At 53.5% G+C, this 14778-nt stretch overlaps 6 protein-coding genes across 6 annotated transcripts; 4 read left to right on the top strand and 2 right to left on the bottom strand.

Moving 5' to 3' along the window:
* Positions 1–1657: 1657 nt before the first annotated feature.
* On the top strand, positions 1658–3415 carry PFLUO_LOCUS4950 (uncharacterized protein; the record flags this gene model as incomplete). The annotated part of the gene is made up of 3 exons (XM_073782351.1): positions 1658–1797; positions 1859–3126; positions 3198–3415. The coding sequence occupies 3 exons, from the start codon at positions 1658–1660 to the stop codon at positions 3413–3415; spliced, it is 1626 nt and encodes a 541-aa protein (XP_073639015.1).
* Positions 3416–4228: 813 nt separating this feature from the next.
* On the top strand, positions 4229–7992 carry PFLUO_LOCUS4949 (uncharacterized protein; the record flags this gene model as incomplete). The annotated part of the gene is made up of 4 exons (XM_073782350.1): positions 4229–4302; positions 4364–4551; positions 4601–7894; positions 7958–7992. The coding sequence occupies 4 exons, from the start codon at positions 4229–4231 to the stop codon at positions 7990–7992; spliced, it is 3591 nt and encodes a 1196-aa protein (XP_073639014.1).
* A 1117-nt stretch (positions 7993–9109) lies between these two features.
* PFLUO_LOCUS4948 (uncharacterized protein) lies at positions 9110–11085 on the bottom strand (the record flags this gene model as incomplete). The annotated part of the gene is made up of 4 exons (XM_073782349.1): positions 9110–10294; positions 10356–10514; positions 10552–10823; positions 10881–11085. 4 exons carry the CDS (start codon positions 11083–11085, stop codon positions 9110–9112), a joined length of 1821 nt encoding a protein of 606 aa, XP_073639013.1.
* Positions 11086–11301: 216 nt separating this feature from the next.
* On the top strand, positions 11302–12492 carry PFLUO_LOCUS4947 (pseudouridine synthase pus4; the record flags this gene model as incomplete). Its single annotated transcript, XM_073782348.1, has 2 exons — positions 11302–11335; positions 11390–12492. The coding sequence occupies 2 exons, from the start codon at positions 11302–11304 to the stop codon at positions 12490–12492; spliced, it is 1137 nt and encodes a 378-aa protein (XP_073639012.1).
* Positions 12493–12784: 292 nt separating this feature from the next.
* Positions 12785–13891, bottom strand: PFLUO_LOCUS4946 (rRNA-processing protein EBP2; the record flags this gene model as incomplete). Its single annotated transcript, XM_073782347.1, has 2 exons — positions 12785–13086; positions 13144–13891. The coding sequence occupies 2 exons, from the start codon at positions 13889–13891 to the stop codon at positions 12785–12787; spliced, it is 1050 nt and encodes a 349-aa protein (XP_073639011.1).
* Positions 13892–14129: 238 nt separating this feature from the next.
* On the top strand, positions 14130–14527 carry PFLUO_LOCUS4945 (uncharacterized protein; the record flags this gene model as incomplete). The annotated part of the gene is made up of 3 exons (XM_073782346.1): positions 14130–14213; positions 14273–14372; positions 14439–14527. The coding sequence occupies 3 exons, from the start codon at positions 14130–14132 to the stop codon at positions 14525–14527; spliced, it is 273 nt and encodes a 90-aa protein (XP_073639010.1).
* Between the last annotated feature and the right edge of the window lie 251 nt (positions 14528–14778).

Below are 14778 nucleotides of genomic sequence, written 5' to 3'. Positions count from 1 at the left end.
CCCAAACTGTGTACAGGGCAAAGTAATGGTCGGATTGCATACTGAGGGCCATATCCGGCAATTCCCGCCGACTGCAGGGATTCATCGCGTACCACAACGAGAACGCTTTCTTGTGAGGAAGAGTTGTAAAAGCCTCCTCTAAAACAGCTGGGACATCAGTGTCGTTGAACAGATATGCATTGTCTGCGCAGTATCGATGCTTCTCGGGGTTAGCATTTGCCTGCTGGTGGTATTGATTCTGTAGACTATCTTCCTCGCAAAACCATTCTGTGAGAGTTCCAGCGGGACGTGTCTGATGAGCCGGGCGAAGTGCTCTCTCCGCTTCATCAGGGTCGTGCTTCATTGTTACGAAAAGAATGAAGAGACAAATTTCCTCACTGTTCTCGGGATAGTGGGCTACAGCTGCTATTTCGGTATCCTGGTCGAACGTAGGCGTGATGGACAGAACCCACTGGAACGCTTCTCGATAAAGGCGAATAGGATAAATATAGCCAGATGAGCGAAACCCCTTCTCAGGGTATGGAAGGAGATTGAGATGAAATTTTGTGACCACTGCGGGAAATCCTGATTCCCATATTGTAAGCTGAGAGTAGACAGTAAATCGTCATAGGGCTCACCTGGTCCAGCACCTCGCGCAGCCCAATAAAGCTCTTGGTTCTGTTGCGAATTACAATGGAGCAATTCGCCCTTCGCTGTTACTACATCAACAGCTTCTACGCGCTCACAGGCCCACCCCCAGGTCTGCAAAATGGTCAGAAAGCAAAAATTGGAGCGAGTGTCTCAGCACATACACGGCAGTTCCACCCCATGCCTCCTTGAAGTAAAAACCCGCCTAGACCCACGTCGGGGCAATGGCCTCCAGGAAACATCAATCCATATAGTTGAGTCAAAACAGAGTTGAGCTCTCTCCCAGTTGTGCTTGGTGAAGCGATTGCCCGCTGATTATGCTCGTCCACCTCCAGGACCTTGTAGTTTCCCAGGTCAATCAAGATTGAATTATCTCGGACACTCCAGGCTGCCCATGAGTGTCCACCAGATCGAACAGCGACCCGACAATCTTTCTCGGCTGCCAGTTTGACCGCAGCAACAATGTCATCTTGACATGTGGCTTTAACAACGGCTAATGGAAACCGCTGTGGCCGGCGATAGTTAAAGATGCGCCCAACACGAGCGTCTTCATAGGCACCATCGTCGGTAGAGTCTCGCCAAATGATTTGCATGCTGGGTGGGTTTAAAGTCGGTCTTCGGATTAAGCCAAAACCGATTCAGTGACAGAGGGCAACAGATGTTGACAACAAGGTCATTATTATCACCAACACCAGATTTTCGCACCTTCGCCGACCTAAAAGTGCCTGGATACGTCGAAACTTGGCTCGGAACAGCCCGAGTCGGACCGAGCTGTAGTTGGAGAAAATAATAATGGAAGTGGGCCTTTTTTCCCCGTGGGGTAACTATATTTCAATCAAATCGTGGCCCACATCCCGAACTGATCCGTGCTGAACAACCGTTGACAGGGGGGCCAGGATAGCCATTCAGAGAGGTGCTAGTCTGGGCCGAATGAGTCCATCGAGCTCCTTCTCCTTAAGAGTGGAGGATTGCCGCTTGGTGGGTCTTTTCTTGGTCCACCTTTGAATCCTCTCTGGAAGCTGACGCTCCAATGCCATCCAAGACCACCACTCTTCGGCCAGATGGCATCCAGACCAACACCCTGGGTAGCGTACGGCTACGACACCAGGAAACAAATGAAATCGTCCTGGTGCCGACCCCATCGAAGGACCCCAATGATCCCTTGAACTGGTGAGTTTCAGTTATCTACTAGCCTCATAGGAGGTGATCTGTAACAGTATGGCCGACTTAGGTCGCGGGCCTTCCGATATTATATTGCGGTTGTTGTATGTCTGGCTGTTTTTTTCTGCAACTTCCTTGCGGCAGGGCCCACGGTGGCGATCGTCGAGACGACCATTGACTTCACGGGTCCAGCGGGACCGGATTTCAATGCCCACATCTCAAAGGTGGCATTCTTCTATAGTACCACCGCTCTTTGTCAGGGAGTCGGAATGCTATTTTGGATGCCATTGATAGTCAAGTACGGCCGTCGACCAATCTATGTCATCTCCTTCATCATCTACTTCGCCACGGGTCTGTGGTCTGGGTTTGCCAAGACATATGGAGTTGAACTTGCCGGACGTATTATTATGGGATTTGCAGCGGGTGCTGGAGAGTGCCTTGGACCCTTGACTATTGCTGATATATTCTTCCTCCACGAACGGGGTGCTGTCATGGCAACGTACACCGCGGCGCTGTCAATGGGAGTCGCTGGGGGAATCATCATCGATGGCCTCATTACAATCACTCACAGTTGGCGGTACATCTACTGGGTTGCCTCTGCACTCATTGGCGCCCTGACCGTCTTGGTGACTCTCACATTCCCTGAGACAACATTTGATCGCCCGATTGAGCAGCAGGAGGAGACGGCACTCAACAAAGAAGTACAAGTCAAAGAGGGCTCCCGAAAATCACCTGCTTTGGAACACCATGAGTCCGCTGCGCTCGACGAAATTCCTACGAAGGAAAGCTATATTAGTTCCTTACGCTTGTTCACTGGAATGTACACTTCCGAGTCGCTGTTTCGAATTTTTCTGCGCCCGATTGTTCTTATCATCTTGCCCCCTGTCCTGTGGACATCACTGGTCTTTTCAGTGACCATCGGATTCCTTGTGGCGATTACATCCAACTTTGCGACAGCCTTTTCAGAGGTGTATAATTTCACGTCATGGCAATCTGGCCTGTGCTTTGTGTCCAGCTTGGTGGGCTCACTCATCGGGATCGTATTTGGTGGGCATATCTCCGACTGGACCGCTGACTGGTTTACACAAAGAAATGGGGGCATTCGAGAACCAGAAATGCGTCTACCGTCTCTGGCCATCGGAGGAATATGTGCGCCGTTGTCTTTGATCCTGTATGGGGTTGGCGTGAATAACCACCTTCACTGGATGGTTCCAACCCTAGGCCTTGGATTGCTGAATTTTGCCATTGTCCAGGCTACTAATGTGGCGATGGTTTATGTGATTGACTGCTACAGACCCGCTGTCGGTGAGGTCACAGTATCTATCTTAGCCTTCAAAGGTATGACTCTAAAGTCTTGCGGGGTTAAGCTTGTCTGCCGTTCGCAAACTGACGATATCTACTCGTATCAGCTGCCTTTGGGTTTCTGTTGTCTTTCTACACCAACCCATGGATTGACCTCGAAGGATACACTAAAGCATTTGGGGAAATGGCCTGCATCTCGGGGGTATTCATGGTTCTGGTGGTGATTTTTTATGCCTGGGGCAAGCCCATTCGTCACCGCACGTGGAAGTGGCGAGTTATGGAGAAGTATGGACATTGGGACGCTGATCGTGAGGTCGGTGAATAGTGCCAGCAGAACTCTGTCAATTTGGGTAGTGTGCGAGAGATACCAAATAATTGGGGTGATACCTTCTTCTCTAGCTTCCCTATATCGATTATGAGCCATCTGCGTCCACGTCCTTATCACAGGTGTATGCGCCCATGTGTATATTCGATGGGTTAGCCCACCTAGGTTCGAATCCTCGTGCTGACGATCCTTTGTTTTGCAGTTTCTTTTCTATTATGATACCCTAATAATATCGAAGTTATATTATATTATGTGTAGATCCATCACGCTCGATAAAATGACCCCTGCACATCAGAACGCCTATAATTCTGATCAGGAAGTTATTCGGCGTTTGTATGTGTGGATTCAAATCAAGCCTGGTAAACTGAGTTAACTCTACCAAGAAGTGCCAGGCTCAAAGGAAACCGTGCGGGACCGGTTAATACAAGACTAGTTCTCCCCGAGTCCGTTCGGCTAGGACCCGCTTAGTAGGCGGTTCCCCCCGAAGTGGGAATGTCACTAGATCTATGGCCTAGGGATGATTTCGATCAGAGCTATTGATTTAGTTCGATTCATGAATAATAACAAATCCATCAATTAATGTATAGTTCACGGCATCTCGAGATAATAGACTATACTTTACCGCGGCTCGCTAGCGTTTCAGAATCTCACTAACACGAACTCAACAAGCCCGGTGGAGTCCATCAAATCCCCTGAACCAACCTTTCTTTCACCAGATCCGATCGATCGGCTGGCTTTCTTTCGCAAGCTTCGTCCTTTTGTTCCCTTTTCCACCCTCTTTTTGCCTCTCTCCTATACCATGCGCGTCGCGCCATGTCTCTCAATGGGCTAGACAATCCCGCCGTCTTGGATGCCTACCAAGGGGCCCTCGCAGACGCCGGCGGATGGTGCGTCTCCCGCACTTCCCCTTTTTGCATTCTTCCCCCCGATAATCTAACTCGCCTCCAGGTTCTTGTTGCACTATGTCTCCCGTGACGAAGTAACCCTGCTCGATCGAGGCACCGGCGGTGTCTCCGAGATCCGCAATGCCATCGCCAATTACTCCCAAGTCTCACCGCTGTATGGCTTCCTGCAATACCGCCGCAGGAAGGTCGTGATCCGATACATGCCCGAGGGCTTGTCGCGCCTCATCCAAGGTATGCTCGTCCGGCTTGTCTGTTCTTCTAATACTAATCCCCGTGGCAGCTCGGAGCAATGTGCAATTCGGATCCTTCCTCGACAAGTTCACCCCCAATGACACCGTCCTGCCCCTCGCCCGGGCTGCCGAGCTCACCGAGAGCGCGCTGTCCTCCGCCTGTCTGCTCCATACCGCGTCCACCTCCATTACATCCTCGTCGAGCTCTCTCCGTCGTCGTCGGTTGATGGAGATCACGGAAGATGCTGAGGAAAACGGCGCTAAAGATGAAGCGCAACCTCCCAAACCTGAACTCCAACCTCGGCAAAGATCAGGAAGCCAGAAATCAGAAGCTACCGTCGTGCCGCCATCCACTGCTCCGTCGCCGTCGACAGAGACAACATCGCCGGACCTCAGGCCACCGCCGTCGCGCGACAGTGCGAGAACGGCGCCACCTCTCCAGACGAACCCCCATGAACTGCAATCGAGCGCCTTGTCCCCTATGTCGCCGTCCATGTCCCCGAGCACCTTCTCAGACCTCCAAAAACCAAGGAGTATCTTGGATGAGTTCCCGCGCCCATCTGAGGAGATCCGAATGTCTACTCAGTCTTCACGACCATCACTACGAGATCTAGAACGAACGGGATCATACACCCAGAAAGTAAAACTAGGGCCTCGACCTTCCGTGGACAGCAGCGGCCGCCCACGCACTTCAGGGTCCTCCCGAAATACAGAACAGCGGCCCGTCGCCTCACTCCCCGCGGGTATCCGCTCCTCGTCATTACGGAAACCACCAGCCATGGACATGGAGACGCCGCGACCTCGGTCCCAAGGCAGCCAGTTCGCGTCTAGACCCAGCAAGTTCAAGATGCCGCCTGTTCCTCCACTTCTGGTGCCTCCACCGTCAATACCTATATCACGGCCGCAGCTGTCTCCCGGTGCGAAATCGCTCGGCGCGCTTTCGACTTCTTCGGGAATGACGCCGGAGAAAGAGCGGTTGATGAAGGCGTTGCAGCAGAGGAAGAAGGCGCAGGCAAAGCGTGCGGAACAGGCGAACCGAAAGCAGAGTATTGCGGAGGAGGGGGAACCGACCGCGCGCACAGGTTCTTCCGAGAATAAGGAGAATAAGGCTCCCCTGTCGGAGAAAGCTGTGCCGAAGAAGTCTGAGCCAAGTAAGGTTGAAAACGCCAAGGTCGAGCCCGAGAACGTTGAATCACAGCCTGTGCCGGAGAAGGTCGAGCTAGTAATGCTTCAACCGGTGAAGTTCAGGCCGGTGAAGTACGAGCCTGAGCAGTTCGAGCCTAAGCAGCTCGAGCCAGAGCAGCCTAAGCCCGAGAAGGCTGAACCGCAGCCTGAACCAGAGAACGTTCAACCAGAGAAGGAGCCGAAGCAGCTTGAGGCAGAGAAGGTGGAGCCGGTGATGCTCCAGCCGGTGAATATCGAGCCTCAGAGGGTGGAACCAGAGCAGCCCGAGTCGGAGAGCTCTGAGCCGCAGCCGTCACGGCGCGAAGGGTTCGAAGAACCTCCACAACCGTTGCCTCCAGCGCCCGAACCAGTTTCTGACCCCCATCTTGCCATTGAACCCATAAAAGAGGACGCTCCTGCAGCTATCGAGATTACGAAACTCACGCCGACGGCGGATTCAACGGTGTCTGACTCAGAGGGCGGACCACCAAGTGCTGACACTGCCACTTCTATGGAACCTGTTGATACGGCGTCTGAAAATGTTCAACCCGAGACGCCGCGGACGCTCCCCGACAATGAAACGAGTGCCGAGCACGGGCACTCCGCAATCCTTGGTCTGAGCGAGACTAAGGATGACGCCGTCCCGCCTAGCGCCAACGCCCAGGGCCCACTCAAAAAAGGGTCACCCGCAGCCTCAGAGTCTGAAGATATCTCTTCACATCAGCCGCGGATATCAGTTGCCACTGATGAGCCTATAGAAACCAGCCCAGCTGAGGCCTCTAAATCTGCTGCTTTCCCCGCATCGCCGTCGACAATCTCTCCAGTCCCTGTTGTGGTTCCAGTTGGTCTCGGTTTGTTGGACGAGCCTGCGCCTGCATCCGTTGATAAACACCTGTCAAACCCCAACCGTGCCTCTTTGGACCAGAGGCGCAAGGTCAATCTAGAGCCAATCTACGTTCCCACTGCGGAGTATTCAGATGATGACAACCTCCTTTCAGACGACTCGTTTATGGAGGAATTGAAGTCGGCGACCGTCCAAGAGGCTAGACCCGTGGCGGTGTCATCGCCCAACGTTAGCTCGCGCTCCGTGTCGAGCCCCGACACCCCGGGATCACCATCAAACATGCAGACGCTGGCAGTGGGCAGGTCGGCTTCCAACAATTACCCTGATAACGGGCCACCTACTCCGGTCCTTATGGCCAAGAAGATCAACGTGTCTTCCGGCATTTCGAGTCGCATCAAGGCCCTGGAAAAGTTGTCCAGTCGGGAAGGAACGCCTTCCAACTCAAGCCAGACCGTCGCTGGACCCTCGGCCTCGTCCTCCTTTGAGAACCTGCGCAAGCGGGCGTCGGTCTCGCTGCCTAGCGGGATTCAGCTCCCCGATTTCTCTCGAGCCCCAAGCTTGAACCATCATACTCACCCCGCTGCTGGCCATGACACACGCCGCACAAACTCGATCTCCGTTACGGCTCGCATTGTCCGAGATTCGGACATGCCGCCCGAGCCCTTGGAGTCTGATACGCTCAATCTACATGCGAGTCCGTTGACAGTCGAGCATGAGACAGCCGAGTCTTCTCTTTCTGAATCCACAACCAATCAGTCCGAGGACCGAAGGCCATCCGTCTCATCTGCCGGCTCTAGGGCAACATCCCGACCCGGCAGCCGCCTTTCCTTTGCCTCGCGCACCAAAAGCGACGAGACGATCCAATCGACCTCTCCCACATCCGAAGAAAAGAAGGGGTCGCGCGCCTCGCGTCTTATGCGCCGCATGTCATCCATTACTTCCACTTCTCGCCGCAGCATCATCGGTGCCTTGGCCTCGCCCGTAAAGGAAGAAGATACTACTTTTGCAACTATGGATAATCATTCCACCGCCCACAAGCCAGCCTTCAGCCCTATCGAAATCGGCGAAGTCAACGTCCAGTTCCCCGACACGCTTCTCTGGAAGCGCCGCTCCATGCGCGTCGACGAGAATGGATTCCTGGTTCTTGCGCCAGGAACCACAGACTCCACTGCTCGTAACATGGTTAAGCGGTACCACTTGTCTGAATTCCGCACTCCCTGTCTTCCCGATGAGGATTGTCAGGAACTGCCGAATAGTATCCTCCTGGATTTCTTGGATGGGAACACCCTCCAATGTGCTTGTGAATCGCGTCAGAGCCAGGCGTCTACTCTGCAGAGTAAGCTTTCCCTCTCTCCTTACTTTCATTAACCTCGCTCGATAACTAACTGGTATCTTTTAGCCCTCGTCGATGCCTACCACGCCCACCAGCAATAGACCCTCCTTTCTCTCGGCCTGGCCTGGGGCTAGATCTTTCTTTTCTCGATCCTTGGACATACCTTCATTCTTCTACCTTGTCATTGCACACTTGCATGCTCTTTCTTTGCCTTTACATACCCTGCGCACCTTCTAGTTACAAACAGTGATCTTTCACCTACTCTCCCTGTCTCTTCATTGCCATGTCTCCTATCATCCTCAAGAAAATCTTTCTACCTCCTTGCTCCTTTTTTCCCCACTTGAATCTTCGCGAGTCCAGCGCAACTAGACGAACGTTTTCCTTTTTCGATCACGTTGGCTCTCATCCTCTTCCTTCATCTCCGTTTCAACTTCCGAGCAAAAACGGTGTACAGTCTACTGCGGCCAGGTGCATGGATGGAAAGCAAGTAAAAAGCACGGCGAGCGTTGGAAATGGGGGTTTCGACTGTTGCTGGAGTTCAGTCACAAATATCAAGATACCTTGTACCTATTCCCACATACATACAGCGTCTTACAAAATCCACTTGTCTTGGGTTACTATTCCGGTTGTATTTGCGCTTGAATATGTGCGATATTTTCTACTCTAGACAGATTGGGTGGGATCTCAGCCAAAGAAGAGAGCAAAAAGAAGCAATCACATAGAAGGTAGATAGATCCAGGAAAAAATCTCTCGGCCTCTGTGTCCAGTCGCACATCTACAAATGCAAAGTAATTCCGCGGGTAAGCTCGAAAATGACGCCAACGTCAGGGCAACACTGCTGCCCTCTTCACGTTTGATAGGCAGCGAAGGTGTCGAGAAGGCCGAGACAAACTGACCCCGAAAGGAAGAGGATTATGGTGAGCAGAAGCAGACGTGGACGTTGTTTTGTTTAGTTGTTTTTTTTTCCGTTACAACTCCAAGGGAGGAATATTCATCGGGATGAGTGTGGATGACAGTTAGAGTAAGAGTTTATCATGTGGGTGCGAGGATGAGGTGTATCTGTCTACAGAATCCAGTTAGACTATGGATTAAAATCAGGAAGACGGACATCGGAACTTACCTGAGGGGAAAAGCCAAGCAAATGTGGTCTCCATTTTCTTCACTTGTTGCAAAAGTCCATAGATCATGATCATCAATGTGTGTGCCTGAAGTGACGACTCAGGTATCGCCATTTACATCAGCGGGCGTCAGTTTCTGTTTCTTTGCCGAGGAGCGCTGGCTTTTAGGTGTTGTCACCGAATCGCCATTATTGGTAGGGCTCTGTGGATGCTCGGTGGTTATATTTCCGTTCCTTTGGTCATCCCCCTCATACAGCTCAGGAAACGCAGTGCGCATCTGCTGGTAGTGCTGGTTGACAAGGTACTGCATGAGATTGGTAACGGGGAAAGCCGAGTGCAAGCGTCTCTCAGACTCCACAAGCTCGACCCTCATCTGAGTCTTCCAGTCGTGTTCGGTGGCATGTGCTTCGATCAGCTTCTTACGTTCGTCCCCGGATTTCATGGCAATGATCATGGTGCATTCGGGCATATGGCATGTCCAGATGTCGTCAGACTCGAGCTCGGTGTCGCCAGTGGTAGGTAGAGGGCTGAAATCCGATGTGCCGTTATTTGTATCTGAGAGGATCGGGGTTGCGGGTGTCTGGACGGTGTCCTGGAGCAGTTGCTTCATCAGAGAAGCGGCAGGTCCCGAGTCGGACAGGATGGAGCGGGTCCGCGTCTTTGCAGAAGAGAATGGGTCGCGGATGAGCTCATGGCCTCGGGTCTTGCTGGGAGTGTCCATCTCGTCCGGTACGTCGTCATCGTCGTCATCGGCGTCGGATTCTTTCGTTTCCTGATTGGCAACGGCATCTTTGTTTCGCTTGCCCTTCAATGTCTTCGAGCTGGCCTTGGGCCGGAGCACGGATTTGCGGACTCGTCCGCTATCCTCGTCACTGGAGGGTTCCAAGGCGAGCAAGGGAGTGAGAAGGGCTGGTGGCAGGGAGGTTTCTTTCGAGGCAGCTTGCTTGAGCTCCCGGTGGATCACGTAGCGATTCCATCGAAAACCTTCCTCAGCATCCATCAACTCCAGTACGGCGGTTGCTCGGGCAGCGATGATCTTCTGCGCGCCATCCTGGCCGGCCAAAGAATATCGACTGGCTAGACGCTCCTGCAAGAGATCAATGTGAAGTCGGCGTTTGGCCAGCTGGCCCTCGTCTCGTAATTCTTGGAGGAGCTGGTAGATGGCATCAGTCTGTGATTTCGCAATCGCAGCGGGATCACGTCGAGGAGTCGCAGCTTCGGGCTCATCTTGAGCCTCGTCGGCGGAGCTGGATGAGACTTCCTCCATGATCTGGTCGTAGGCCTCCTGAATAGCCAATCATGTAAGCATGGGTACGGTTTGGTTGAGGAAGAAAAACAAAACGTACGCGACACTGGCGACGCAGGTGGTTGAAGATATTGGTTTTCTTCCACTCCACTTCTTCTTCATCCCGGATCATGCAGCGAAGTAAGAAAGCACCGTGTTCTTTGAAGACTTCGGCAGACTGTGCTCTGTCCTCGCACACGCCGTGGGTGTGGTAAATATACTGGGAGGGTGTCAGTGGAGGGTGCCAGGAAACAAACAAACACGCGACTAGCCTGTTCACACAACTCCCGGACAGTGGGTTTCAGCTGCCTGCGACCCTGCTGGTGTCGGTCCACCAGGAAATATAGCAGGTCAATCGACTGAACCATGCGGTTGAAGGTAGGCAAGTATCCCTTGGCCGGCGAGATGTCGTACCAACCAGCCTTGCCAGCAACCCAGATCTCGATCGTCTTATCCTCTGTTTGTCCATACGCGTAATGTGTTACGTCGTCGATAATCATGCGTTTGGAAAGGTAGTCGGGGTTGAGCACTGGAGATATAGGTTTAGTCCATCAATACATCAAATGGAAAGAGCCAACCGACATACCCAAATGCTCCTCGTCCTCCCGGACCTGCTCCAAGCAGCCGATAACTTGTAGGGGATTGTCGTCGGAGGCATCGAGTAGGTTCGCGTACAGCATCTTGCCGGGCCGCAGCACCTTGACCTCGGTCAAGCTGAACTCCCACCAATCGTTCTCATCGGTGACGGAGGGATCGGTGGGAGCCAGGACGGTATCTTCGCGGGCAGTCATGGTGTGCGCTACATGGCTGCTGAGCGAGGAGGGTCATTCGAAGTGAGGGAGGAAGGGAGGGAGTGGTAATGGTGTTGACGGCGGGAAGTGGTGGACGCGGTCAAGTCATGGATGAGCTGGGCAAATCGGACGAATCCCGTGGTCCTGCCGGAATTTGTTCCTTCCTCTTTTTCGCATCAGTCAGGCATGCCACTCTATCGACTCTTTCGCACCACCATGTCTGGCGAAAAGATCTTCGAGGGCATCTTTGGTGAGTGATTCTTCTGTATTTCTTTACGATTTTCATTGACATTCGCCCATCCAGCCACCCACAAGCCGCAAGGCGTCACCTCCGCCGACGTCGTCCGCAAGGTGCAGCACCACTTCCAGCCCTCGAAGACTTTCAAGCCATGGCTCGACTCCGAGAAAGCCCGACGAGACCGCGAGTCCAATTTCCAGCAAAAACGGCGCCGCAACAAGCGCCTCGACATCAAGGTCGGGCATGGCGGCACACTCGACCCGCTCGCGACAGGTGTGCTCGTCATTGGCGTGGGCAAGGGGACCAAGTCGCTGGGCGATTTCCTCGGCTGCACCAAGGCCTATGAGGCGACGATTCTCTTCGGCGCGGAGACAGATACCTACGACCGGTTGGGCAAGATCACCCGCCGTGCGCCGTATGAGCACGTCACCCGCGAAGCGGTGGAGAAGGCCCTCGATCAATTCCGCGGGAAGATTATGCAGAAGCCGCCGATTTTCTCTGCTCTGAGGATAGATGGCAAGAAGCTCTACGAGTATGCGCGCGAGGGCAAGGTGCCGGATGTGGAGATCAAAGCACGCCCGGTGGAGACGCTGGATATTAAGATCATGGAGTGGTATGAGCCTGGGACGCATGAATACAAGTGGCCTGAGCAGGAGATGGTTGGGGAGGAGAGGGCAGCGGCAGAGCAGCTCATTGACAGGGTCGATGCGTTGCCCGCGACTGCAGACGGCGAGACGACTGCCGACGCATCGGCCCCGAAGCGAAAGTCGTCGCCTCCCAATGAGGAGTCTACCGACGCCAAAAAGGTGAAAGTGTCAGAGACCGAAGCAGCAGACGCGCCCAAGGCCCCCGAGCCTACACCTGGTGAGACCACTTCCGTGCAGACCGATCAGTCCCGGCCGCAACCTGCAGCGGTGAAGATCTCCATGACCGTCACCTCGGGCTTCTATGTCCGCTCCCTAGCTCACGACCTGGGCAAAGCGTTGGGAAGCTGTGCCCTGATGAGTGAGCTTGTGCGGACGCGCCAAGGCGACTACGAGCTGACACCCGAGAAGACGCTGGAATACAAGGATCTGGAGGCCGGCGAGGAGGTCTGGGGCCCAAAGGTGCAGGAGTTCCTGGAGAATTGGAACCGGAATCGGTTGGACAAGTTAGAGGCCGAGAAATAAGCCGACTTATCTACGGATGTGTACGATATCGATTACAATATACATATGACCTCTCAGAATATTTATTTTCTTTCCACGAGTCTAGCTGATAAGCCAAGTTACGCAGCGCACGGAGGAGCCTTGAATAAGCAGAGAAAGGTATAACAAGCTTTCTATAGAGTATAGTTCGCGTGCCCTAGAAAACAAGAACGAGAACAAGAAACCATTTTGAGTAACCCAGACAGACCCCAGACAATAATTACAGATGCACAGTGAAAATGCAGGTTCCAGCAAAAGACATCAAACAAAGCGATCAAGAACGGCCCTTGGCCGCCGCTCTCCGGGCCTTACCCGGCCGCTTCGACGCACCGGCCTTCATCTTCTTCTGAGAGTACCCGCGCAGATCACCACTGGACTGCGCATCACCGCTCTTAGCATGGCGCTTCTTGCCTCCGAACCCGAACTTCGAGTCTTTCTTGTGGCGCTTGAAATTGGGTCCGCTGTCGCCGCCAGCGCGGCCGCGCTTGCGGCTCTCGGTCTCCTTGGCTTCGTCGATGGCGACGTCGAAGAGATCACCGGTGTCGTCGGTGGGCGCAGAGGAGTCGGCCTTGCGTTCTGTAGGAGGATTGGTTAGCAATATTCACCAGAAAGATGGGTCAAAGACAGGCGTACTCTTCTTCAAGGAATTGATCTTCTCCAAGGTATCCCGCTTCTCCTTCGCGCGCTGCTGCAACTTGGAAACCTGGACCTGCTTTCCAAACTTCTTCAGGTCGCGCTGGCGCCGGGCCTCGGCGGCAGCCTTCTTCCCAGCCGCCTCATCGTAGAGCTTCTTCTTAATCTTGCCCATGTGCTCGTCGTCCTTGACCATCTCGGCGAAGTAGTCGCCCGGCCGGGTGAAGGCGACGCCTTCCTTCTTGAGCAGGCCGCGGGCACTGACCACGGCGGCCTGGCAGACCTTGTAGAATGCCAGTTCACGGTTGAGGTCGTCATTGGGGTCGGGGACTTCAATGGGCTCTTGCGAGACGAGAGAGTTGTGCTCGGAGAACGGGGTCTGGGACGAGATGAAGGAGATGCGCTTGAGGGAGGAGGTGATGGCGGCGGAGTTGTTGATGGTCAGGCGTTGGTGGGGGACGACATCCTCGCGCTCGTCTTCTTCCAGGTCGGACAGTGGGATATCTTCTTCCTCTTCCTCTTCCTCCTCGTCCTCTTCGTCCTCATTGTCGTCTGCGATCTCTTCCTCCTCTTCCTCGTCCACCATATCCACCTCCTCAACCTCGTCGTCGTCCTCTTCACCAGCTGCAGCCTTCTTCGCCGACTTCTTCTTCTCGGCAGCCTTCACCATCTTCTTCTGCTTCTCGGCGTCATAGTCACGACCCTTGTGGGCGTCAAGTGCCTGGATCAGCTTGCTTCGCTTGACCATTGTGACAGTCTGGAGCCGAAGAGAAATAGGAATCGGGGAGAAGTGCAAGCAAGCAGAACCAGCATTCAGACAGCACGGGATTTTTTTGCCTGGCGCCAGTCCTAATACGGTCTAGCGTGATCGATAAGAACCCACTAACCGGTTGAGGACTAGTGGGTGCTTAGTCACGGTCTCTTATCAAGGCCTGTCTCTCTTGTCCCCGTTGACCACTTTACTTTACCCTGGTTGAACCAACACAATGGCGGAGGAAGCCAAGGAAGCCAAGTCTCCCTCCGAGAAATACGACACCCCCACAGAGGGCGAGTCTCTCCTGTCGAATCCAGTACGTGCTCCCTCGCCAACCCTGTGAACCACACGTCTGATCTGACTGTCCATCCCAAGAACTCCGATGCACAGGGCCAACTGGCCGCCGCAGTCGACGATCTCCTTAACCAGCTCCAATCCAAGTTCGACAATGTCTCCAAGGAAATGTTTGGGAAGCGTGTGTCTCTCTCTCCCTGCCTCACCGCAAGACAAAAACACATCCCGCTGACTGTCCTCAATCCAGTGGACGATATGACCCGTCGCCTCGACGAACTAGAGGCCTCCTTGACCGCGAATTCCAATGACTCGGCCTCAGCGACCCCGACGAAATGAGTCCCTCTTCTGCATGTCTGTCGTGCTGGTTTACATACTTTCGTCCGGTGTCTGTGTCGGACTCAGCGCTTGTTTATCGAATACTGCCATAATAAAGATACCCCAACAATCCAAATAATTCATACAGTCAGATCTTTACCCAAAAGTAACGGTGCCCAATTACAATTACTGGTTCACGCTCTTCATGCGGATGAACTTTGTACAGAATACCCTGCGATTTTTCATTGTTCATTTCGTACAGGTTCAAGATC

The sequence above is a fragment of the Penicillium psychrofluorescens genome, assembly GCF_964197705.1.
Source record: "Penicillium psychrofluorescens genome assembly, chromosome: 3".
Lineage (NCBI taxonomy): Eukaryota > Fungi > Ascomycota > Eurotiomycetes > Eurotiales > Aspergillaceae > Penicillium > Penicillium psychrofluorescens.
This window is presented reverse-complemented; position numbering and strand designations above follow the sequence as displayed.